Here is a 27,591-nt window from a genome sequence, read left to right as displayed (position 1 = left end):
GCATGGGATTATAGTCTAGGGGTTATGAACAAAAAGCAGGGAGTTGCAATCATTGTCAGTTAAAGAGTTCTCATTTAAATTGTTTCTTCAGCTGCTTCTAAAATGCTGCTAAATGTTGTTAAAGTCAAATCACTTTGGCTATGTTATTAAAAATAAGAGGAAAGAAAAGTCTTTAAAAAATCCCCAGAGGAAGGGTTTGGATTGTGTTAAAATGTCCTGCTTTCTCATTTTTCAGAAAGAGTATTCTGATTCTTTTTTTTCTCATTTAACTTCAAGTGAAGTTAAATGAGTTGCTTTATGTAACAAAGAAAATAAAACAAAATGGTTTGCAGGGCTAAGGTCAGAACAAAATGTGTGAATTTCATCCAAAGGAAAAAATCTAATTGATCAAAACCATGCTATTAAATGTTGTTTTGTGATCACTTTGTTTCTGTTATGTAATAAGGAAATAAATAAATAAATAAATAATGTAATTAATAATGTAAGATTTGTTTGAGATTCTTCTCATCATGAACCAGAAATCTGACCCTTGTTTCTGTTCTTGACTACTCTTTTTTTCCTGAGAAGTATCGTTTACTTAGACTCTGATTACCAGGCTGGGACATCCTTTTATGAAAAAAAAACAGATGGTTCCAAGTTTCTCAGTAGAAAATAACCTGATTTTTGATACCAAAAAGCTGTGTTTGACTGAGACCTTGAGAAACACAAGTGGGCCAACAAAAACCTCATAAAGTGCACTAAAGAACAAAGCTCTGCACCAGGAAAGAACAGTTCCATGCATTATTATAAACTTGGAAACAACTAGTTGAGTAACAGCTGCTAGAAACCTTATGGTGGGCACTGTGCTTTAGGTGATTCAACACTATGTTCTCACTGGAAATAATACAAAATGTATACTTGGCTAAATCCAACAGAATCATAGAATAATTGTGGTTGGGAAAGACTTTTAAGATCATCAAGTCCCAGCCCTCCCCTCACCCTGCCAAGCCCACTCATGGCCTCAGCTCCATGGCTTTGCAATAGCTCCAGGGCTGGGCACTCCCTCACCTCCCTGGGCAGCCTGGCACAGGGGCTGACAACCCTCTCAGGGAAAAAGTTATTCTCAGTCTCCAATATAAACCTCCTCTGGTGCAACCTGAGGCCATTTCCTATTGCTCTATCACTCATTACTTGGGAGACTGACTTCCAACTTGCTACAACCTCCTGTCAGGTAGTCGTAGAGAGTGCTCATGTCTCCTCTCAGCCTCCCCTTCTCCAGACTAAACACCCCCAGTTCCCTCAGCCATTCTTCATCAGACTTGTGCTCCAAACCCTTCCCTATCTCCAGTGCCTGTCTCTGGACACACTCCAAAACGTTAGTGTCCCTCTTGTAGTGAAGGGTCCAAAACTGAGCACAGTTCAGTAGGTTAGGGAAGTTAATATTCCCCTCTACTTGGCACTACTGAAGGTGCATCTTAATTTCCCTGCCAGTTTAAAGACTCCCAATTAAAGATAGGTGGTGAGAAATGGGGGAGGGCACAGCTGAACACTGCCAGAATGGTCAAGAGCCTGGACCACAAGACCTGTAAGGTTAGGTGGAGGGAGCCATACTTGTTTAATCTGGTCAAGAAGCCAAGGGGCAATCTAATTACAACCTACAACTACTTAAAAGGTACTTATAAATACAAAGGAGAGGAACTCTTATTAGTGACAGATGATATAACAAGGAGTAATAGTGTGCAGTTTGAGAAGTTCAAATGATTTATTGAAAAACTTCTTCCCTTGGAGGTAATGCATCACTGCAACATGCTGCCCAGAGATGTAGAGGAATCTCTCATTTTACACTCTGCTAGAAAAAACTATGGCTAATCTCATCTAGTGCTGGTGGCAGTCCTGCTTCCAGAGGGAGGTGGGACTACAGCCCTGCCACAAACCCTGCAAAGTATCCAACAGGAAATGTGGCCATCTTTTCCTCTAAGTTATCTACATTTTTTTTTTGTTTCCTAATCCTTTGTTTTTCAAACTCCTTCATCCCATCTTCAGAAGGAAAAGAGGACAATAACCAATAAAGGGCAAAAAATGACATCTTGTAAAGGCAGAAAAGTTTCTTTAAAAAGGAAATAATCCATAGAACTATTGAATAAAATCAGACCAGATGATTTACAACCTATTGTATAAAGCTTATATGCATTTGCATAACAGATTTCCTATTACTTTGAAACCTGTAGTTGTTCATGCTTAACAGTCTAACAAAGTATACCTATGCATTAGTCAGTATAATCATTCCATGGTAAACAGTAGATGGTAAATAGATGTTCATGTCCTGCCCATCACATGGTGAAACCGAGCACCTAATAAAAATAATCATCACCATTGCACTATCATGATCCACAAGACATCTGCTTGTCTCCTTTCTTCCCCAAAGATAACTGAGATTTTTTTATTTAATCATCTCTCAGATATTCACTCCATTTGTAATTCTGCTTTCAGTGCCCTTCTCCTCCCCAAAAATGATTCTCTCCTGTTCAGTGGTCCTCTGAAACTATCATCATGCAAAATTGCTTCTGTTGACCACGCTGATTACTCCTGGTACCTTTCAGCAGTAAAAGCCTTGCATTTGCTTCCTGCCCCTTATAAATCAATTTCCTCAAAAGCCTGTTTGTGCAAAAGACCAAGCTCTTTTCCCTCTGATGATGAATGTGTTACATTTTTCATAGAGACGGGTAGGGAGAAATTTCAGTGCAGTGTGCACATTTTGATACTGCAGTGCAACGTTGGGGGAAAAACAAATGAGCAAAGAAACCTGGCAAAATAAAAGCTGGATAGGGTTGTTTTTTAAAAAGGAGGGTGAAAAAAGAAAATACTTTCCAAAAAGAATTGTTTCTTCATTATTTATTTATTCCTATCCCTCAAGGCCCCAACCAAGACCATGGCTGCATCTTACTAAGCCTCCTACTTTCCTGGAAATAGTTAATTCTTAACTCTGAGAGTTTCCAATTAATTAGGAAGTCTGTTTGTGTTTCCTCTTCTTTTGTTTATCTGCACAGAAAATGTTGATGATGGGGGTAGGACTACATCTCCCACAGTCCAACTCAGCCTCTCTTTTTGCTGAGTCACTCAGTCCCTGCAAGCAGTCCCATGGCAGTGACTCATCATTACAGGTGGTACAGGGCAGAGGGTCCAGCCTCTGGAGAAGAGTGATGGCATCACAGAGGAATGGCTATGTCAAACATTTCTTTCAAAGGTTATTTTTTTCCAGTGCTTGTCTGCTCAGTTAAAAAACCAAAACAATCATATTTTCATCAGAAAGCAATAGCACTGAAAGAAAACCCCAAACCTAATCCATTATTTTTAATCAAAAGGCTATTTTAAAATCCAGATTCACAGTTTTGATGCACATGTTTTTGTCCAGACACACTAAAGTGCCAAAACTAAAGCAATGTTATTTTTTCTCCATTTATGCATGAGCAATGAAGCACAGGCCTAAGAGAGCTCCTGAGCTGATTTAAAGCAGCATCAGTTCACTGCAGCCTCCTCATTTTGGAGATGCTATCCCAAAATCACACCACTCTTGATTTGCCCTGTACAGGTTTGTTTTTTTTTTCAAATTGACATAGAAACCCAACACAGATCAGAAACAGAACACAGATCTTTTTGGCTATCAGAAGTTTACTGTGCAAAAGGTATTTGCTTTCAGAGCACTCATGTGCCTTTGAGCCCACGTTATTGGAAAAGCCTTCAGATGTCATTAGAGATTTCTTTTCTGCAGTTCATAATGAAGAAAATCCTCCAGTTATTGGGAATATTTATTAAAACAAAGAAGCTAATACTAGTCTTTTGTGATAGCAACTTTCATCTCAAAGGATGAGTTCATGCATGATGCAACAAAGTGATGAATGAGAGGCAGCAAGTTTAAACGTAATCACTCCTTCTATCCCTGAAAAGCCTCCAGCCCTGGGTGGAATATGGCTACAGCACAGCAGAGAATTGCGCTGCAATGTGTCACTTTAACGTGGCAGATGAAAAACACCTTCCCCTGTGAAATTTCAAGCAGAGGGAGACTGAATATCATTATCTACCACAGTCTTTGCTTAGATAGAGTGCAACAAGTACAGAATGTAACAGTAAAACAATCACTATGGGGCTGTAATTCTTCTTTCTGCAAAGGGCTCTCACCTTCTAAATGTCTGGGTTAGATCCCTTGGGAATTAATATAAAGGATTTTGATGAGTGGTGGCCAGCACGTGGCTCTTGAGCATCTTCTATGAAGATCCTATGCCAGAACCAGCAACTAGTAACATGTAACCAGGGGCAGAGCTGTGCTGGTGCCAGTAATCCTACTTGGTGTAGTACTGAGCTATCAGAAGCTTCCAAAATACAAGTTTGTGGTTTGCCTTGGTGTACCCATCCCATCCATGAGTCTATAGAAACTCCCAGAAAAACCACTGACCTCTTCAGTTAGTGACCTACTTCTGGAACTGTTCCAGCCTTGTGCCACATCATGTTATATGGGGGATTATTGTCATGACAGTTATCAGCCTTGGACCATTAACTACCGCTCTGACTTTACTCAGCTGAGCACCAAGTTGACACCATGACTTGGACATAAGAAACTGTGCAACAACAGACACACCAGCAGGGTACACATATGGAAGCATGAAGCAGTCCTCAATAGCCTATTGAGGAAACATCATAAGCCACTTCATTTCAACCATTAAAAGGACTAAGGTGACTCTCGACATGAAAGAAGTTTCTGCTGCTGGGAAGACTTCTTAAGAGTTCTTCAGTCCCTTGAATGGAGCTAGATGGCCCGTTCCTCAGTTTTCTTTCCTAACATGAGGATCTGGAAAGTTCTGACAATAAGCATTAAAGAAAGCTAACACTGAGACAAGAATCAGCACAGGGATAAGTTCTCAACTAACTTCTGCTTAACATCCAAGTGGCTTCAGGGTAGAGAGACCATTTGCTAGAGGAAAAGATACAATTGCACTGATATTATTGTTCTGCCTCCTATCTCAAGCACTTGAGAGCATGTATCACATAAGTATTATAACACATCTACTATGGGTGTTACCAGCATCAGTGCAGAAGAAACTGCTGACAACCCCAGCATCACACTGGAAGAAAGTGGAAGGAGAAATGTTCACACCAGCAGATACTGGCCCTGTAGGAGAGAGAAGTCATTTTCCCTTCTTCTCTCCCTCTCAAACGAGGTGTCATCTGGACTGTGCTCCCTGTGAATTACCTTTCACCAAAGCAGAATAAATCATTCATGCAAATATGAAAACCAACTTCTACATCATTCATATTGTGGAAGTTTCTCTGTAGAACTATTAAAGAGAGATTCTGAGATGGTTTGGTATGAAAAATCAGATTTTTAATCAAACAAATTCTACCATAGAAAATACCCTCTTACACAAAGAATTACATGTGGGGTGTGTGTTCTTGTCTGCATGTGTAATAGAGAAAAAAAGGCACTCCCTCAAGACTAAGGTTACATGTTTGAGTTCAATATCTGCTACTTTCTATCCAACATGCAGCAATGTATTGAGAGAATAAAAGACTCTTAACTGGTATAAACCTGAGATGTTTTGCTTGAAATCAATCTGTTAGAAAAACATGTTTTCCTTGGTTACCTGAATTCTCCAGATCTTTATAGGCTTCTGTCCAGGTCTTGGCCATGTTTGCTAGTGTGTACTCCATGATCTGGATGTCGGTGATGGGGCAGTTGCACTGCGGGAACTCCTCCGCGCACTGGCAGCCGCACTGGCTGTTCCGGCAGATGTACTCCCCCTCGCCATTGCACATGATGTAGCTCAAGGCAGACTGGACAAACTTCTCTTGTAAATACTGAGGGAAGATGATCTGGAGACCTGGCATAGAAAAAAAGAGGAAGGGAGAGGGGGGAAAAAATCCCTGTCATTTCAGGTATCTGTTCTTCTTTTCAAAACCTGTTTCATTATCAGCTTGGGAAAGTGATGCTGAGGAATTAAAAGCTGCTGAGATGTTTCTCTTGGAGCTGTCATGAATAAGGAAGGTAGAGTACAAATTGCATGCCTCCAGAGTAAGTAGTGAGTTAGCTGAGAGCAGACCCATCTGCTCTACCAAAACATGACAAGTAACTTCCCCCTCCACAACACTTAGTGTACCCCCTTCATCTTAGGTCTGGATCTCAGTACAGTTCACTGCATTTAAATGCAAAGCCTCCCTTTTTCACAGGTATGAGGCTTTTTATACCTTGCTACCAAGTGCTAGTTCAGAAGTGATGAGTATTATGCTGCTCTGACCTGTTTTGAGAGAGACTAAATAGGTTTGGTACAACAGAAACAAGGAAACTACACATTGAAAGAGAAAAGAGGAATGAAAGCAAAACAGAAGACAGCAAAATAATACAAGGAGTGCTTTGTAAAAGACTCTTGCAGAGTTAAGTGCCCAGCTCCCACAGAATAAATACAGGAGCTGGGTACCCAAGTCTTTTCAGCTAGCTCCCTGCTAGGAAGGCTACTTGCCAAATCCCATAAAAGTGCAAATGGATTTAGTGCCAATGATTTCACTGGTGCTCTGAAGACTTGCATTAGCTGAGAGATCTATCCCTATGTCTCTTTCTCCACAGTGAGTGTTTGTGTATCCATCCATCTATGCAGGCATTCATGTAGGTGTGTGCTTGCTCAGGCACCAGAGGACATGATAACAGTTTAAGCATTTGCCCTGTGTACAGTGTACATGTTTTTTCCATTCTTTTCCTCTCCAGCTCCCATCTCCAGGATCCCTACAAATTTCCCTGAGGACTCACAGCTGTTCTCTTGTACCTGGCAAGTCCTGCTTGTCAGACTCAGTCAGTGTCTGTGGTGCACAGGGCAGAGACCACAATAACTCTGAGTGAGCCTTTCTCAGGAAGCCTGGTCCACTAGCCTTCCTTTTAAAAGGCCCAGGGATTTTGGAGTGGCAGATAAGGGAGTTTATGGCTTGAACAGCAGCAAAGAACTCCAGTGTATTGAAGGCATGTGGGTCAATTACCCATCTGTTTGTCTTTCTATTGCACTGGAATACTGTATCTGTGGCTGACAGCTCATTGGAGTGGAATGAAAATAAGACAATAATTCAGAGGGTGAGAGTGTTCAGGAAGGGCAAGAAGGGCTGTGACTTCTTTCAGGAGATCAGGCCTGTCTCTGTGATGTGTGGTATTCACCTCTGACAAAATAAAAGAGGCGGCAGTGCCCCCAGGACCCCCATTACCCTTTTGCTTTTGGTTCCACAGAGACACCTCAGCCTTGATGAGGTCCCTCTGGAGGACAAAGTTTGAGGGGATCAAGAGGCTGTTGGAGGCACAAGGATGTCTGTTTCCTCTCCTCTCCTGCTATTGCCAGGGCACGATCTCTGAGAGCACCTCATAGCTGAGTGTGGAGCAGTGTCAGCCTCCTGGCAGGATGAACACGGCAGTCTTCAGCTGGAGAAGAGGTTGGTGACAATTGCACAAAGAAGGATTTCAAACTTGGCATTTGGAGGCACTGTGTCTGTGCATCTCCTGCTGCCCCTCCTGTGGTGCTGCTGTGGGGAAGGGAGGGAATATGCAAGGGGCTGACTGCAGTCTACAGAAGCCCTGAAAACACACAAAAACTAGTCTAAGGAGAGTGAGCACTTTGGGATCCCTTTGGTCTTTCCCAAGACGTCTCTCAACAAGAAGCTCAGCTTTCTTCCTCTTGTCTTCAGGAAGAACTGAAGTTTAGTCTCCTATAGGGATTTATCTGCAGCAAACAGCACAGAGGGATGGTCACTTTCCACACTTTGACACTCACACAATGTGTGCTGCCACCTGTCAGGCTGCAAGGCTTTTTCTTCAGGATGGAAAACAAGTGCAGAGCCATTGGAGATCAGAGACATACAAAAGGAGAGCCTGAAGGCTGCAGCATTCACTGAGCTTGCAGGCTCACAGGAGAGGTGGGCTGCACTCCTTGATGTGCATTGACCCTATTTATTCATGGTCCAAGTCCTATGAATCAATCTTTCCACTCTGTGCTTCATAGAGGAGCAACCTGATTATGAGGCCCAAATGACAACAGGCTCTTCAGCTCACCATATTTTCTCTCAGAGTTTGAAACTGGATAACAACTGTCTGGTCCCAGCTAGAAATGATATTGGCTTTTGGAGGGAATGGAGGTAAAAAAAAAGCAACTGAAATTCCAGAGAAAGCATTTCACATTGGAAAAGATATCCCTTGTACATCTCAGCACATGCAGCAACATGAATATTCTGTAATCTCCAAATATAACTGAGATAACAGTCCATTTTCATGGGGTGAAGACCTCAATCCTAGCCAGGATGCACAGGGGATGGGCTCATCCTCCACAAGTGCCTCAGTAGACAATAGATGCAGAAGGTAAGTTTGCTGGTGATGAGAGTTTGAGAGAATATCTTAGTTTTGAAGGTAACTTATTGATCAGAAGGAGGAATTCTACCACTCTGTAAAGCATAAATATCCTCTTTAAAAATGAAGAGCAGCACAGATTTGGTATAGGTTTTTCTTAGATAACTACAGGCAGAATATGAAGTGTCTAACAAGAGAACATGTCCTTAATTCACCTAGAAAAAACTATTAGAGAGAAATGTTTGGCTTTGGACTGTATATAAAAGGCTTTCAGCATTAAAAGAGGTAAATTTCCCCAGCTCTAAATTAGAGCTATTTGAAACATTTTCCACAGAAGAGTTCTCTGTTGAAAATGCAGTTTCATTGAAGCATTTTGTGAGAGGACGTTGAATCCAAAAGTGCTTCTGACACAGAAAGGTCTAAATGTATTTTTCGTATTTCCTCATCTTGTTTTGCTGAAAAGCTGAATTGTTTTGTGTTGCCATTACTGCTCTACCCATCTTGGCAAAGACTTCATATTAATTGTAATGGAAATTTTAATATTTGATCACTATATTTCATGTAACAAGCTACCTGATGTTTCTTGTTTAATGTTGCAACGTTTAAAATTGAAACCTTATTGACACATACTGTCACACTGTCCAAGAAGATCAGAATCATAGAATCTTAACTGTAATTTCCCAAAACCTTTCAAAATATTGTCTTTTTTTCAATCAAATTTCCAAATTTCAGCCTAGGACACTTTTCCAAGGAACACAAATTCACATTTTCTACCAGACTATAGAGCTGTTAGCATCTTCCCCTCCTATATTCTGCCTTACTCCTTTTCCAGAGAGCACAGGAAGGTCATGCATCAGCAATTGCAGAGACAGTGCTCATGGCAGGGAGAGGAGGATACAAAGTGCAAGTAAGTGCAGTCACCTGTGAGCCCACAACAGGATTTCCCCAGTCCCTTGCAGAGAGGCTGCATCACTGCACAGTCCTTCCCATGCCTGCCCTTAGGAAAAAGGGAAACCTTCTGAGCTACTGTGATAAATCTACCTGTGTAGGCATCTGACAACGACTTACACCCATGCTGGGTCCATGTGAACACTAGTTTGGAAATTAGTGATGCTTTTCTGTCCATGCAACCACAGGTGCAGAACCAGACACTCTGCACTGTTCATGCATCCAGGTGCTCCCAGTAATGTCCAAACTGGCTGACCTTCCTGAAGCCTACATGCAAATTAGTTTAGCTCTGGGTCTGGACATTGCATCTCCTAAAGGACACATCTTTGAAACCATGACTGGCAAGGCTGGGTGGCAGTAGCAAGCTCAGAAACAGAAATTCTCCGTGTCACGAAGATGCTGCTCTTTTATTGAGCTGGCTTTGGAGCCAGAGTGACATGAAGGTGGTAACATGGATTTCTGTCAGCAGCTCATGCTCAGCTGCTAATCAGATCAGAGGAGACTTGGTCACGATCCATTACCTGCAGCCCTGTGACTAATTCCTAATGAGGCCTCTCAGAGCAGAGGAAGGATCCTGGGTAATTATCCCAAGAACCACACTCCAGATTAGGTGGAAAACACTCAGGTGTAGCTTTAAAGGTCATTTTGTCCTAGTACAAAGAGTTCTTACCTTCTTCCTTGCCCTCGCTGTACCCCTTGGCTTGGGTCTGGCCAGTCTCTGCTCTGGATTATGCCATGAAGCTCCATGAAACCCACCTGTGGTTGATCCCTGAGGTCTTCTGTCTACTCCCACCAAAATTTACAGCCTCATCCACTTCACATCCCTACTCTCACAAATTTTCTCTCTTTCTTGCCCTCCTTCCCCCACCCAGGCACCTTGCTTTATTCTCTTCCCTTGTAGGACCAGCTAGCCAATAGAGATCTATTGATTCACCTACTTACCAGTGTGTCTATGAACCGAGCTGTCTCCTTATTCAGTTGCTTACCTAGTTATGTGACATGCCATCCCTGGGTTTTCATTACCAGCAGCCATCACCACAGTATATAAAAAGCCTCAAATTGTTTATTGTTAATTAGGTACGAACCAGAACTCAGTGATTTAGATAATCACCGGAATCGTGAAAACAACCTGCCTATTATTTTTAAAGGCAAATAATAACAACAACAATAATAGATCTGTAACATGACTCAGTAAATGAAACCCGGTTTCTGTGAAACCAAGATTAAAACAGCACTTGCCAAATTGTACTCAAAGCGGAAGATGTAATGTAGCCCATTCAGCTGAAAAATTAGAATTTGTGCAAGTACAAGGATTCCAGAAATAAAACCATCTGGGCAAATGAGCAATTAAATCTCACATTTCCTTATTTTGTCAAAAAAACTTGGGAATAACCTCAGTAAATTACATACCCAGTGAATTTCCTCCTTCTACTGAAGCTGACTTCTTGCTAACCAGTATGTATTTATTTATTAATTCAGTCATGACCTCTATCTATTGACTTCTGGACTATCTCCCCAACTGGGACTGAAGCCATGACTTCTAGCATTCAAATAAAACCTCTGTGACTTTTCCCAAAGAGTATGATCATTAGAGAGGCCCAAAAGATGATCTGCAAACCTCTTACGCAAATCAGCAATTTGGGAGGGACAGAGAGAGACCTGGACAGAATGCCCCTTCAATATAAATGGGAAAGGTCACATTTATTTATATTGTTGTATGTATAACACACAGAAGTCCATAAAAATTCAATGGCAGAGGGCACCTAGACATTTCACCGGGGTCCAGTCTGCAGCTGCTGGTGCCTTTAGCTCAGTCCCTGTCAAGTCCTGGCTCTGCTGTGCTGAGCACCATACGAGGTCACTAGAAACCATGGGTCCTGCTTCATGGAACATGCAGTGAAGAAGGTGATCACAGCAAACAGAGGAGGAGAAAAGGCTATAAAAAAGGCCACCCTTCTCTCATTTCATCCCCCCACCTCCTGTGCCCTACCTTGCAGGTGGAGTTTGCTCTCAGTGCTTTGCAGAAGGACAGAACTCACAGAGTCCAGATTGTCGTAGCTGTTACAGCCCAGGGGGCCAGTCCGAGTTTCTGTTACCTATGGAGGATGTAGAACAGAGAGAGTGTTCCTTTTGATTACAGCATCACTTCTTCCCCAAGAAGGTTCAGACCTTCTAATTTAATGGCCCTTTGTCACCAGCTGATACAATCCAAAATGCATCTTCCCTAATTGGGAAAAGATGCCTCACACTGGGCAGACACAGCTAATGTTCAACACACTCATAAGCTGGAAAAAAAACGGAATGAATTGTATCTACTTTCTTTATAGTACTGCATGTTATTCTAGGCTTGGCACTGAGGTCATGTAGATTGATGTTTCTCACAGAGGATCTCCATTGGAGAACATCAGAAGCCAGTAGAGGAATTATTCCCTGGCTTCTCTTATTGGAAAGGAAGAGAGAGAGATGGATTGCCAGCCCACAATGGTGCCCAGTGCTCCCACAACATATGTGCACACTGTCCCAATGCTGAGGATAGACTGGGGCACAGATGACCTGCAGTGCTGTTGCTCTTGGTTTCTAGCCATGGAGAAGAGCTGCCCCTCCTGAATTCGCAAAGGGTGATTATCTGCTGTCACTGTTACAATATCTCAATTCGATTTCCCATCCAGAAGGGAACAGACTCAGCCATGAGACACCACAGAACAATAACAAGAGCTGAAACCTTTCAGAAATGGCTAACAATGATGACTCCATCCACATTGCCTTCCCTGGAGTGAACTCTGCAACAATAAAATCCCTCCCCAGTATAGCATGATTGCTTTCAGAGAAGGCAGTCTTTGTCTGCAGAGCCATTTTCCCTATTTTGTATGCTCTAAGCAGCTCCCCTTCCTTCGTGCTGCAACCCCCAAGCTGTCTCTCAGTCCATTTCGTTCTAGAAGCCTCAGTAATGCCACACTGAGTTTTTCACCTTTTCTTGTAGTAAACTCATCTGAAAGGTGTTTAGCAGTCTTATACCTGCAGGAGGAAAATATTTCTGGGTTGCACAGGGTTGTCTGTTTCACAGACCTACCTTTCCCTTCCAGCCTCCAATGCTGATCTGGATTATCTGTTCCCTCTTTCCCTTCCAGAGGTCACTGCCATTCACAGTGGAAGTCTCCTACCCTACACAAACATCATACTGAATGCCTACCTCTTTCCAGATACTACTGGCCCTAGAGAAATCACTTCTTTAGTAAGGTCCATGAGAGAACACTTTACCCAGGGAAATCAGTGTGAGAACAAAATAATTTGTGATCAAAAAAAATATCACATTGGACTGGCAAAGTCCTGCCCCAGCTCCCTACAGTATTGATAGGGACACTCAGTCTTCTTTCTCTTCTCAAGGCAAGATATGGTACCTTGATTGCTCCCGTAGAGATCTGGATCTCATGGAGTCTCCTCATGGTGCCATCACGGTCTACAAAGTAGGAGGAAGCAAGCTGGTGCAATGCTTCAACGCTCTGAGTAGCGTTTCCTGACTTTCTGTCAAGGCGGCTTTTGTCCATGTACATGGTCAAAGCCTCCTCTCCTGCAGCAGAAAGAAAGGAGATTTCAGTAAGGCCCAGGAGGCTGCCATGTAGGGTCATCTTAACAGGAACACATGATCTCACATGTTGCACCTAAACAAAGAGGAGTTCAACAATTAAAGCACTTTTCAATGAACCCATCTTTCCTCACTAGTATCAGAACCTCAGCGTAGTAAATGTGAATCTCCTTCTCTATTCAACCAGAAAGGCCAGGTCCACCACTCTTGTAGATCAGCGCCACTGAATTGAGTAGATAACACTTTGGATGTTTATTAGCCAGCACAGCTTTACCACAAGAGTTGGAAAGAATTCAGACCCTTTGTTCCACTTGAGGAACACTTTTCCCTGTGGGCAGTGCCTTCGAATCAATGCAAACCTGACCAGAGAAGATGCCACTTTTGTGCAATTCTCTGTGACCTGATTTCTGGAAGAAACAAGTGATAATTTAAGTTACAAACAGGACAGAGGTATGCAGTTGGTACAGAAGACAAATGCTATTTGCACTTCTTTAACTTCCAGTGACCATGCAAAAGGGTAAAGGCAGGGGGTAGAGTGAAGGAGAGCAATCATAGCAGATAAGAAAGTGAAGTTAAACCAATGACCTTTTCTGCTTTCATTTTTTCCTCTCATTTAGTGAATATAAACAGAGAGGCAGAAATATTGTGCAAGATAAGGGAGAATGGGTGATTTCAAGCCAGTAATTACAGAGAATCTGGGAGTGAAGTGGTTAAAACCTGATAGCACCAAACATCCTAAACATTAGCAGGAACATAAATCTAACAAGAGATATATGAAAAGGACATGAAGCTGAGAAGTAATATTTACCTAAGAGTTCAATTTGTGCTGTGTGAGCCAGATTAAAATCCAGTTCATTCTTAACATAAGGCTGGCATTAGAGCAGGAGTAAAAAGGTAGAATATCATCCTGCACTCTTAATGTCTGACGTTCTGATTTTAATAAATGAAGAGAATAGATACCTAGAGTAGGAATGTGCCATTTCTACATAGCTCTCTTAATGAGATAAATGGTACTTGTTCTGATTTGATAGATGAACCACTGATGAATACATTGCCTCTGGCAAAGATAGCGCATTCAAAAAAAATGTAGCACCACTTTTTAGGCCAAGAAATATTTTGCTCTTTAGCATTTTTGTATCTTTTTTATTATTACTATTTTTTAAGAGAACAAGCAATCAGTTTTCTTAAAAAATGATGTTAACTGAAATACTTTAATTTGTCCAAATAATTTCTTTGATTGCATACATGCAAAAAAACCCCACAAACAAACAGTAAGCCCTCCCACTTGCTTTCCCTGGAATTTTTCCAGCTTTTATCTGGGATCCAAGTGCCTGAAAACAAACCAAAAATACTCTGGCTGAAAATCAAAATATTTTTCTTGGATTTCAGTTTTTCAAGCAATTGATATGTTGAGGATTGGGCCTTTGGCTTTGAGATGAAAAGTGGACATTTGTGGTGGAAAGAAAGTACTTTTCATCAAAAGAATTGATCATTTGAAATCTTTTAATTGGCTTCATGGGAACTAAGTGGAACTTCATGGGGACCAAGTTTGCCATACAAAACTTTCTCTCTCTAGTATGTTAAAAATAACATCGCACCCTTTGATCACGATCAAAGCTGCAATAGTAACAGCATCATCATTGTTACTTCTCACAAAAAACCCCACTTTTCCCTCATAAATGAGCAGCTTTGATTTCCTTTGTCACCGTTAACATTATCATGCACCGAGCGGTGTGAGGAGACCTTGGCAGGGATCAAGGCTCTGTCACATCAGGCTCTATCCACACAAACAGCAGAAAGATGGTTCGTGTCCCAAAGGATTTAAAACCTGGGGTATGTGATGAGACACAACAGGTGTGTGCAACAAACAGCCAGCAAGCCACAAGGTAAGAAGATGACTGTGATTAGTGAGAGACAGCGGTGACCTCACACCAGATGCCTGGCTGCTGTCAGCGCATTTTCAAGTTTCATCTTTGAGGTGAGTTTTACAGAGAGGGACTGGAAGGGAAAGTCAGACTTTGTGAATTTTCATGAGGCAACTCATTTGTCACCAGAATTATGTCTGCATGGGATTTAGCCAAGAGGCTTGAGGGAAGGGAGGCTGGATTGGTGTGAAAGTGGTGGATTTTGAGCCAAAAGTTTTGTATCTCTCATGTAATGGAAACATTTATTTGCATGGAGATGCAGCAGATGTAAATGATGGTTTTCCTCCATTTCATCAGGCTGTGAAAGAAGAGGTAAGACCAGAGATAATTCTCCCCTTAGCTGCAATTCTCAGAGGAACCTGTGGGATCCAGGCAACAACTCTTCAATTCCACCAGTAACTGGAAAAACATCATACCTTCTTTTAATAGTGATGATGCAGAAGTCAGGAACTTTTTAGTGCAGGCCAGATCACTTTAGAAGAGAAATGCTGATATTGGAGATCCTTTAGACAGAGAACAACCAGGAAGCATGATCTGAAGTGCATCAGACAGTAACACTAGCTTCAGATCACCAGGAGATTCACCATCAGATTTTGGTCCCCAGACAACACAAAGCAGGCAGAGGAGCCGAGACAGCTCCCAGATATCAAACAGAAACCTGTGCTCTGGGGAAGTGGAGATCAGTGATTTCCCCACAAAAATTGTCATTTTTCCTCTCTGAGGTGTTTGGACCCTTTCACTGAGAGGAAGAAAACAAGAAAGTAAAGCTCAAGATATTTGAGGCTTCTCCTGAGGGACAAATACTGTCCCTGGCAGTCAAGGGTGCTGAACAGAAAACATGTTACTGGAAACCCATTCAGTGTCTATGTTTGGAGACCTGGAAAAGGACAGCAACTCTGTTGAGAGTGTGCATGAGAATGCAACCCTTAGATCATGAGAGGTTAATAGACTTTTGCTGCGTTATTAAGTCCTAATTTCTCGTTTATTAAGCAGATGCTATGCTCAAAGCTGTCTTTCCTTCAGGGCTTTCCCTGCAAATTGGCTCTCAGCTCTGTGTGCTCCATCCCAGAGCATGGATGCCCTCAAAATGACCCTTCGCCAATCCCTTTGTTAGAACTAAACTGGAGCAGAGCTGGTTTTTTTATTAGGCTCCAGGGGGACCTGGCTTCTCTGTAAGTTGAAAGGTATCAGAACTCTTCCTCATGTGGCCAGGTGTGAAAATAGCTTCTGCATTCTGTTGGGCTGGCCTGATCCATCACCCGGCCCTCTGGAGTCCATGCAACAGCTGGCATTTAAAAGAAGAACAATTTCCTGTGTGTTTGTCACTCATTTACAACCTAATAAGACATCAGCCTAAGCTACAAACAACTGTAATTCAAAGCAGAATTCTCTGTAACTTCTCTGAAGAGACATGTGGTCTTGGGAGAGCAGGGGTGCCAGGACATACCTGGTTTTATACCCCAGTGGTCTTGTTTAGTACACAGACTGTGATTAGGGTATGTCCTCCTTGCATAATGCATGCTCAGCTTCATCTACATTTTCTCTGGGACTGCCATTGCCAAGACAATGCCTTCTTTTTCTCCCCTACCATTGCTCACTATGCTCTGGGCTGATGGAGCATTTAGCACTACTCTCCAACACCAGTTCTCCTTACAAGCCTCTGCATATTTAAAATTGTTGTGTTGTAAAATCAGGAGAAGAAACAAGCCTCTGTGAATAATTCACAACCTCACCCAGGCTAAATTAAAAATATATTTTACCAAAGGTCTTGCTTATTTTGAATTTCCATTGATGTAAGCAGCCAGAAGAAAAAGGCATGTCAAGGGAAAGAAAAAGTAAGCCCACAAAACCACTCTTAACACTTTACTGGATTCTTGTTCAACTGGCTTGGGCTTTGTAAAATATGGTCCTGAAAAGCCATCTCCTCAATAAAAAACAGTTTATTTTCACACAGACTTCATTAAAGCCTGATGCAAGCAGTCACTTGTTTTCTCCAATGTGTGGAAACCTGCTTTCTCTCACATTTCTTGCTGATAGAGTCACAGTTTGAGTACTGCACTGGAAGAGCAGCCCAAGGATCTTTGAAGGACACTTCGCCACCTGAGATGCCATTTGACTTTGATGGAATCACACCAATTTACCTACCACCTCTTTTGTGCATAAATCATATGCACACATCTGATTTCATCTTCACTTTGTCCCAGTGTCTGCAGAATGCTTTGGGGACAGACAGGTGGCCAGGAATTCGTCAAAGTTCACTATAAACTTCACGATGGGGCAAGGCTGGAGGTCAGGTACATTAGAAGAAGAAACAGTGACAGATCCTTTATCACTGAGGAATCTCTCTTACAGATAGTAAGAAGGTATTTAAATGCACACTCCAAGGGAGTAAAGAATGGTAAAAATAATACAAGTAGGGTAAAAAAATTATCAGTAAATACCACAAGGAACTGCTGATTTGCTCCCCTTCTGTTTGTAATACTCAGTACTTGAACTGTTTGTGCAGCACCAATAGTTGTGCATGCTCATGGGTTGATGGCCCTACAGTACTCTGTCTTATGTCATCACTGACATATTCTGCCTATGCACACAAACCCCTCTGCAGTCCTTGCATACACAGTTTGAATTTTACTTAACTATTGTTTTATTTGGTTTTATTTTCAAAACTCTACTCCATGTTACTGTTTTCACTTATGCATTGAGCACATTGGCTGTCTTAACCTGCTGCACATGCTCCCTGCCCAGCTCCTTGAACTCCCTTTTCCTGGAGCTCTTTAAAGTTCCTCCACAGTTCCAACAAGAAAAGATGTTTTCCCCCCACCCCAGCATTTGGTTTTATTCTGAAAAAAACAAACCAAAAAGGGATCAACATACTCTATTGTCAAATTAAGGACAGAGGTGCAGGATTGACAGACAGGCTTCCCAGCTAAATGAAGCATGTTTATCTTGACGCACACCGGTACTCACAGGCTGTTGTCAGAGGAGCACAGGTGCATGTGTATCACAGATGCCACACTCACACACAGTGTGCTGTGAATTCATTTGCAAAGGCTAGTCCTGCTCTGGGGATTTTCACACCACCTGATGATGCAATGGGCTTTGGTTGAGGGAGCTGCAGCCTGGCTTTATGCTACCAGCCAGCTTCCATTCAGCGTGGCCAGGGTCTGCAGGTACTGGGCACTGCCTTTCACCCCTGTACCACCAACACCCACACAGGAAAAGAACCCAAGTTGCCACCTACCTCCCAGGGTGGCAGAGATGAGGATGTGGGTGCCGTACTTTTTGATGATGGTATCAATGAACTGCTGCGTGGTGGGTCTCCTGCCCAGGAGGCGGATGCTCCTCTGAAACTCAGGCATCAGGGGCAGTGGATTGTGGAGCAGGTCCCTCCGCTCGATGGCTGTGTTCCTCACCTTCCAACGGGCAAACTCCCTATGTGACAACACAGGAACACAACAGGGATGAGGCTTCGAGTCTAGAGGGATATGAGGAGTCACCAAGGGCAGGCAAGGAGGATGGAGAAGGAGACAGTCCTGTTGCACGCCCCTACATGGACATACACATGAAGCCACAAGGCTAGACAGAAGGGAAGGGGGAGGAGAAAGGGGAAAGTGAAATATTACTGCACAATAACAATACACTTTGAGGATCAGGGCGTCTGGGCTGATGAGGAGGTAGTCTAGGTCTCCAGAAATGTCTGGCAGAGGGTTACATATCCCTACAAAGAAAGCAGACTGGTCTTTTTATCCTCACACTTTCAAGTCTTGCACCTCTTCATAAAGCAGTGAATTCTGGTTTCTGTCAGCAACACAGCTGATCAGTTAGATATACTGTAGATCTAGACCAGTCTAGATTTATACTGCTATATTGCTATATCCCTGTGGCCACAAGCCACACAAATTTTGCAAAGTAAGGCTGAAGGACACACACTTTCTCTGAACATCTTAATCTTTCAGCACCAGGAGTCCAGCAAAAGACCATTTTGAGAAACAATACATTTGATAAACCATCTAAAAGGATCAATTGAGGTATAAGCAGAGGCCAGGATGAAAATGGGGGTTTGGGGTTTTGTTTTGTTTTTAAGAAAAAAAAACCAAACCCCTATACTTTTCAAATCCTTTCTTTTAAACTGATAGCAACTGGGAGAAAAATAATGTTTGCAAAAGCAGCTCTTTATTGCAGGTATCCATTTTGAAATGACGCAGAGGGAAATGCCTAGAGAAAACCTTGCACACCTGCAATCTAAAAATCAGGCCTCAGAAACACATCACCAGCTGAGCAGCTAAAAGATGAGAAACCTATTAATGTCCTCTGAAAAGTATTGAGCAAGGCCTTCTTAAAAGGCAAAGATATTTATAACTACTCTCCTACAATACACTTGCACTATCTTAAGCTGCCTCCCAGATAATCAAGTCACAAGCTTCTCTGTCACTTTGCATTCACTTATTTCTGTAACTTGAGTTTAAGATAAAAATTTCATTTAAATAATAGGAATAATAATGCCTGGAACTGATGTGGCACTTTCTATCAATGTGTGTCAACCAGCACCAGCAATCCCACTTTGCTGGAAGAGAACCTGACATGCAGGCAGATTTAGGAGAGTCTGTGAGTCAGTTGCAAAAACAAGGAACATCCTTTTTTTTTTTTTCCTAGGCTGATTCTACACTCAGTCCACTTTATGTGTGTTATGTTATTCTACTTAATGCAATTATGCATGTATTTATTTTGATTGCACCCCATCACAGCACCCCAGGCTGTGTAACAGCAGTTGCATTCATTACAATAGCAAAGAACCAGCTTTTTACTTCAAAATATCTCCTTACACCTGAGCTAATGCCCCCTCTGTAGCTCTCAGACTTTCACAAGCCAAGTAAAAATGACAAAACAAAACACTCCTCTTACCACATCCTAAATGTCATTAGTGTCAAACCTTGAAATCTGCAGAAACACTGGTCTTTCCTAGAAAATCCTGTCAAAAGGCAAAATAACCCCCAAACCCAACACAAAAAGCTCAATACACCAGGATCTTAATACCAGGAGTGGAGAAAATACAGAGCATTGGCTCCAAAGTTGTCTGCAGATAACAAGCACATCACTGATGTCCATGGATTCAGTGGAGCAGAATGTAGGGTTTTTCTCTGCTATCCCAGAAGAGTGTAAAAGTCCAATACTTAGTATCTGTGGAAGGGGTAAGTTCAGGGGTCCCATAGTTGATTTTGATGATAGATAAAACCTTAAAAGTAAAGACAGACAGCTTCTCTCTGACACCAGAGAGAGGTTTATCTAATTATTCCCAATTAGAGTTGCCATTCCAGCTCTCTCTATACAAGGAAATCCCCTTTGCATGAAAAAGGAACAGTCCCTTCAGCACTTACACTGCATGGGAAGATGCAGATCTGGATGCTAAAATCAGGCAAGGTTTTATAATAAAGAGAGATTCCCATGTTCCTACCATAAAGATCATAACTAGCAAACACAGAAAAGAAGCCATCTGTGCTTCCTCTCCAAAGAGACAATTACTGCTTCCTGTAAAACCCAAGCACACTTTTGCTCTCAGGTTATTGGTAACACTTGCAGGAAGCAGCAGAGCCAGGAGGGACTAGAGCCCTCCAGAGCCAGCATGTTTTCAGAATGAATTGGAGGAATCTTTATGTTTCCTGTAAAACACAGAGAATTTGCTTTTCTTACTGTCAAGTTATCTATTCCAAAGTAAAGACCGTGGGGGTGAAATATTCAACTGTTCAAGTGTGACTCTATTGATGAACCAACACCCAGATCCCAGGAGTGTCTCCAATCAGGGTGTGGAGATGGATGGGATAATCAAAATTAGGACCACAGGCTGGAAAGCAGTATGCAATAAAGATAGAAGGTTAGGAGGAGACAATGAAAATCTGGTAAACAGTGAGTGCAAAGGAAAAGTGGGTTCATTCATCAGGTCCAACATCATCCCATGACACCACTGGCAGGAGGCAAAAGGAGGCATTTCAAAGAAATCATTGCCAAATCTTCAACCTTGCCTGCTGGCAGTGGACAATTCCAGTCTCCACTGGTGCAGTAGACAAGCCCTTAGCAGAATTCACATCTAAAATATCATCATGAAGGAGACTTTTTCCACTCAGTTCTTATGTATGCCAAACCTCCCCAGGGCTTCCTTCTCCTAGGGCGTATCATTGAGGTGAAAGCCCAGTTCTATTATACTCTCCAAGTACTTGGATGTATGGCTTTCTTAGCTGATGAGAAAAGCTGAGCAAATATGTTATGATGAATAATTTATGCAACTAACTTAGATGTTTATCTTCTGCTCATAGAATATCCATGAGCCAGTTGCAATTCCCTCTAATTTATGCATTATTTGAATTTACTTAGTGACACTTTTCAAGGTTTTTTGGTTTTGTTTTAAGGTTTTCTGTAGTATTTGGCTATGGAAAGTAGCCAAATCATTCTTCTTTGATTGGTTGGGATTGGTTAAGCAAATGATATGATATTGTTAAGCTCCTTGATTATTGACCACAAGTACATTTTAAACTTGGATTGCTCAGTTCCAGAATGTTTTACATTGAAAGCAACCTTCTAATACTAGCAATCTTCCAGGCAACCCATAGAGCTCTGTGCTGTACAATGCACCTGTGGCCAAGATGGTACAATTTTAGGGAAAAAGATTTAATATTAATGGACGTGGCTAGTGAAGTCATTTAGAATTTTTGAGGTGAGGAAAAAAAAATGTGATGTTTGCAAGAAATGGCACAGGAAATGATCCAACCTGTAACTCCTGAAGTCTATTTCCAAGAACAGGCTTTCAATGTCAGAATTATTTGCATTTTCTGCAGAAGCAGCCTCTATTGGCTGAAACTGAATCCATGGCACTGGGCTAGGCTATCATACTCCCTTTTGTTGAGAATGTGAGTCTCTATCAAGACTTTGATCTATCTCTGATCTGCCAAGGCCTTGTGTTCATGGATGTATGTAGAAGGGCATTGAATTTTTTCTCTCCACAGAAATCATCCTTGGATGCCATTTCACTGATCATTGCTTCTCAGAACCATCAGTGACACCATAATCTTCATGCCATTGCCTGGAAATCACAGTTAGGTCTCTACAGGCCTCAAGGCACTTCATTTAAAAAAAAAAAAGAAAGGAAATATTTGACTGTTGCTTGCAATTGCACACTTCCAGGTGAAGAAGTTACAAAGGCTTGGCCAGGATTATGATGGCACTCCATGATACAGTTAGGATTAGTACAGCATCTTCTGACCCTCAGGGGAAGTCCCTAGTAAGGACCTGAACTTCTGCCAGTGGGGAAGCTTTTAAGAGCTTTGGAAAGATGATAAACCTCTTAGCAAGAGGGAGGAAAAGCCTGTATCCCCGATACAGAGACGGGATACGGAGAAACTATGACCTAATGTCTGAGTAGTAGGGGGAGAGGCACTTGTTTATGCTCTAATGTCTCGCCGCTGTAGACAGCCCATGCTAATGTGGAGCATACCCAGGAAAAAGCTTGCCAGGTCAGCAGAGGGGAGTCTGCTCTCTAATGTCTGGTGAAAGCACTGAAAAGCCTACTCTTCTAATGTCTGGAAGGGGTAGGAAGTGCTAATGTCTAAAGAGGGAAGGGAGGCGAGAGAAAACAGAGGGATGAAGTACTGCCTTAGGTAGGGTGATACACATTTTTCAGACCTTCCTCCCTGTCACAGTAAGGGGATGTTTTTGGGGCATAACTACATCTGAGAAAATACTTGCCACTTCAGATTTTGTGTTAATGAGCTTGCCATCAAGGCCTTGCATGTCAGGGACAGAGGGAGTCACTAGAGATGTCTCAGTGCTCATTAGCCCTGTGACCTCTCCAGGGAAATAGAAAAAAATAAGGGGGGAAAAAAAATACTGAAGAGAGAGAGGAAAAGTAAAAAACCTGGAATGGGTACATCACCCAGACCCACCACTGCACCAGCAGAGACACTAGGAGAACCCAAGGGCATGAACATCTCTACCCAGGGAGAGAGGTCTGAAAGAGAGAGGCCGTCAGAGTAAATTAAATCCCCCATCACCAAATGGCCAAGACAACCAAAGGACATAAGTGAAGAAACAAGTTCAGTACTGACCTCAGGGGCTGGTGCTTGAAACCAGAAAGAAATTAAATGCATTAAACAATGATGGAGACAGAGTCTGTTTGATAAATGAAAAAAAAAGCTGAGCAGGAAGACACTGAACAAAGCCTGTAACTGTCATGCTAACCAGAACCCCCCAACACCTTCTGCTGCTGGAGACATTGCCTTCAGGGCCTGCAATGCAGTTAGTGCATCCCACTCACGATGCACACACAACAGACAGGATCAGCCCCATCACTGGGGAACTGGGCAAGGACAAGGTACCAGCTCCCTCCTGTTCAGCTGTTCTTTATCTTTTTTATGGGTCATAGCTTAAAAGCCATCAACTACTCCCATAGGTGATGAGCAGACAGAGCCTTTCCAAGGGCAACCTTCTCTTCAGTAAGAGCAAGATACAAGCATTGCTTGATGTCCTCTACCTGGCATATTGCACACATGACTGACTCTGATGTCAGTAGGATCCCCAGTCAGAGACAGAGAACTCCCAGAGCCTTCTCATTCTCTTGGATTTTGGTGTATATACAATGGCACCTGCCTAGAAGTTTCTCTGTCCCTCATTTTCATCCAAGCACCTCACAATCATTATGACAGTCCAATGTATGTTGTAGACAAGTGTTATTAGCTGTTAGAACGACTGTGAATCAAATCAGACAGATTTTAGGCCTTGACCAGGTAATAAACAAGTTTTGTGTTAACACTGGGAACTTAGTCCAAAGCCTTCCAGAATCTTCCTAGATGCTTCTACAACAGAACTGTTGGTTTGGGGTTTTTGCTTTGTTTTGTGTTTCAGCCTAATTGTCCCAGTCATGGGCTGCACAAAGTAATAGTTATCTTCAGTCCTCAGGGTGATAACGTTTCCAGGTTGCTGTGAGCCCTTGACTCTGCAGACAATGCCATAGGGGCAAGACACAAGCATCACAACAGCACTATAATGTTTATCTTTTACTGCCAGATCTGGCTTAATATGAGTCTGTACGGGATGTCTCTGATTATGGCAGGGTCGGTGATGTTTTAATTCTAGTCTGTGCCCTCAAAATGCCAGACAGCCTCAGGCTGAGCAGTGCAATATTCCTTTAGCAGTTTCCTCTGCAGCTTGGCCTCTTCTCTATCTAGGCCAGCGTGACGGAGTCAGTCTTCAAAGCCAAGCTTTTCAAAAGACCTACAAGAATTAGTTTCCTGTAAGGGTTTGGCATTCATCCCCTCTAATCTGTTTAAGAAAACTCCAGTCTGTAGATCCAAACTACTTCCAAATTAGACAGAGGATGTAGCTCTGCCACAAAAGAGACAAAAAAAATATTAAAAACCAATTCCAGAGAAGTATGAAAAAGAAATCACTTAAGATGAAAGTCTGACAGCATTTGGTATAACAACCAGGCAAACAGACAGGCTCAAATATGACAGCTGACAGGTGAATAAGATAAATAAATTGACTATTGATCTATTGATAAATGCTGTGCTGTCTGCAGCACTTTTATGCTTATAAGGGCATTTACTCAGATAGGACTGAATGTAAGGAGACCACCATCAGTGTTTGGATCATTTAACAGAATAATATGGCAGAAATAAAACAATGTTGTTGAACTACTTACTTCTTCATCTATCTCCACAGGACAATGGAAGAGTCTTCTGGATTTTTTTCCCTTGGTCTATACTTTGACCATGTGCTTCTTGTTGGCTGAGATGTCTGAAATCTCAATTACTTCCCCATTCCAGTCTGTTGGATTTTCCTGTTATGAACAGTTTTGTCCTCATCTTTCTGACATTTTTCTTAAAAATATTAAATTGTCTCAGGGTTGGAAACTTGGAGGGTTGGGGTGGTTTTTTTTTTTTTTCTAGAAGTAGAGGGAGGTACATAAGTCTGGACATGAAGTTTTACAAGCAAAAAGAAGGAAAATGACTTTGAAGTTAGGTAGACTTCATGTGACCTTGAAAGCACCTCAGTAAACAGATTGTTCCAGCTCTGAATTAAAAACCAATCAGACAGACTTCACTCTGAGTCTTGTGTTTTCTCTTAGGATGGGACTACACTTAGATCTCTTAGGAGGCAATATGTAATTGTTGGGTGCTGAAAAGATCAATTTGTTTAAGAAAGATGAAATTGGATTAAATTTGTTAATAGAGAGTCAAAGTAAAGTGGCTCAGCATACATGAGTGCAAGTTAAAAGATAGGTCATTAAATGTGGTCATTACTAAGTTTGCTTACTATTAAATTTGATCACGGCCAGGACAAGACTATCATTCCTATTCATTATTGTGCTCAATCACAAGCAAACATGGCAGAGTACGTTACTACCTCTTAACTGAACGAGGTCACCTCCAAGTTACATGTTTATGCATCCTCAGATAACACATAGTAACTCACAAACTTCTTCCACACAGAGTAAACTCACCAACTGCTTTCAACTGTCATCTAATGATCTGCTCACATATTTCACCCAAGTCAGCTGCTACAATTCCCTTCCATCACATCTATCTTTACACTGGGCAAACTGCTCGTGGGACTTTTGTTCCTCTCAGCTTTCCCCAGAGTGTTCTTTGTGTAGATTTCATGGCAAAAAGCACACACCTCAAGCACTAGAGATACCCTTTCCAACACCATCTATTTAAGTCTCATCTACCCTGCAGACTTGCTTGTAAGTAGTTCCTATTAGTGTTAACACCATTTCAGCTGTTTTCAGCATTGGGCTGATGGCACTACTTCTAAGCCACTACAATTTACATAGTGGTTGCTACTAGCTGCTAGAAGCCAAAGTGACATCTCTACAAGAGCTCCCAGCATTGTTAGCACTGCTGCAGCTTAACAAACATTATCAACAATAGGCAATGTTCTGTTCTGTTGCTGTTTTCTTCTTAAAAGCTTACCTAAACTAGACATGGTTTATTAAGCTACCAAGGAAGCTATTCTAATAGGCTGCAGGGTCCAAGCACAAGAATGGACAGTACAGAGACACCCATTCCTTCACTGTGAATTATGATAAAAAGAGATGGAGCCAGAACAATTCTCCACTAAAATACCTGAAGTTGCCTAGAGAAACTCATTTATGAATCAGGCATTTTTAGTTCTACATTTATTACTACAACACTTATATTTTTCATAGCATGATATCCTGGATTTATATTTCTGTGAGTTTGACCTAGAATTCAGGATCAAGCAGATCCTGGAAAGTCAAGGAACTGTCAAGAATGTTTTCAAAGAACAGCACTTTCAGAGCAACAGAGGGAAACATTTGAGTCATGGAAGGAATTTTAGATAGTCTTGAGGGAAACCTGGGATAATTGTTATGACCTAATGTTCTTTTCTCCACATTTCTTCCCATTCCTTTCTTGTACACACCTTTGCTTAACATAGAATCCTTGTCCAGGGAGTTGATGCTCTCCAACTAGGCTCAGCCAGTAAGGGACTGGAAAGGAAGCTAAGACACAGGATGCTGAGACAGTTAACTAAGGGAGCACAAGGCATAGACAGGAGAAGGACTCATATATTGTTCAGTCTTGTGGTGCAGTAGAAAAATAGAAAACACACCATCAACAGACCACAACAACAAGAACAAAAGACCTTTTCCCTATGGAAGTGTGTGTTCGAACCTTACTAGGTTAGAGGATTAAACTCTTGATGAAGTCCCTTCCTCCTATAGCTAAGTAGTATAGGAAAGTATTTAAATATGTTAATTTTGAAAGGAAGTTTGAAATGCAAGACAAGCAGACAAGTTTTAGTTTACACAAATTTAGTTTATACAGCACAAATCACCTAGGGAGGATTGGCCCATGTTAAGTTGTGGTGAGCCCTCTACCCCATGGAGCCCCTCAGTAAGCTAGGCCTGCCCTGCCCCAAAATTCACCATCTAGACACACTGCATACCAGTATTCATATGAGAACAACATGAACTGAAGGCTGGAACAAGAACATAGTTTGGAACAACTCATCTCATTAAATTGTACTTGCATCCTGAAGATACAGATGTGTGGACTACTGGCTTTTTCCCCCCATTATTTTATCTGTAGCAATCTCAGCCTGTGACACCACAGCCCCAAGCTTTGCTCTTTACTTATCATGATTCACAGTTAATGTGGACAAAAAAATTGGGAGAAATGTGGACTTGAACCTTAATTTTTCATGTTACAGGCTACAATCCCTGACTACTGCACTGCTTGCAACTTAAGCACTTGTCAATAGTGGGAAAGCAAGTACTGGAAATTTAGCTTTAATTACCTGTTTTCTCAAAAAGCAGAAAGTTTTCTGCAATGCAGCATGCAACTGTATTTCAAAACTTGGATTGCTGTTAAAAATGGAGTTGCTACCTGCCTCTGGTCTGTTGTGCTACTCCGCCCAGGCTGAAATTTAGCATGTCAGGAGGCAAAAAAAAAGAGTGATTTTTAAATATAAAGCCCCTCCTGCCTCCTACACCCAGCTGTGCCCTCAAGGCAATCCTGGCAGAGCCACCTGAGCACAGCTACCACGCTTGCTGACTCAGCAAGAGCAGGCAGAGATGGGAAAGCTGTCCCCTCTCGCCCACCTTCTTGCTCCTGAGTCATCCTCAGCTGATGAAGGCATGAGTGGTCATGCAAGGCAGGTGCTGGTGGGCAGCTTGGATGCCTAAAGACAGCCAGTTGGCAAAGCCATCTGTTTACATCAGGATCTTTTGCTGTAGGCCAGTTGAGGGGCTTTTGTTCAGATTAAGTGAAGGGAGGCCA

At 42.1% G+C, this 27,591-nt stretch overlaps 1 protein-coding gene across 1 annotated transcript in view; it reads right to left on the bottom strand.

Annotated features, from left to right (window-relative positions):
- The window catches only part of BRINP1 (BMP/retinoic acid inducible neural specific 1), a 57,209-nt gene that overhangs the window by 7,278 nt on the left and 22,340 nt on the right, over positions 1–27,591 (bottom strand). The window contains exons 2-5 of the mRNA XM_062011727.1: positions 18,042–18,232; positions 12,691–12,860; positions 11,283–11,388; positions 5,616–5,852 (exon numbers count right to left, since the gene is read on the bottom strand). Coding sequence (XP_061867711.1) covers positions 5,616–5,852; positions 11,283–11,388; positions 12,691–12,860; positions 18,042–18,232 — 704 coding nt within the window. The remainder of the gene's footprint in view (positions 1–5,615; positions 5,853–11,282; positions 11,389–12,690; positions 12,861–18,041; positions 18,233–27,591) is intronic.

The sequence above is a fragment of the Colius striatus genome, chromosome 19 (assembly GCF_028858725.1).
Source record: "Colius striatus isolate bColStr4 chromosome 19, bColStr4.1.hap1, whole genome shotgun sequence".
NCBI lineage: Eukaryota > Metazoa > Chordata > Aves > Coliiformes > Coliidae > Colius > Colius striatus.
This window is presented reverse-complemented; position numbering and strand designations above follow the sequence as displayed.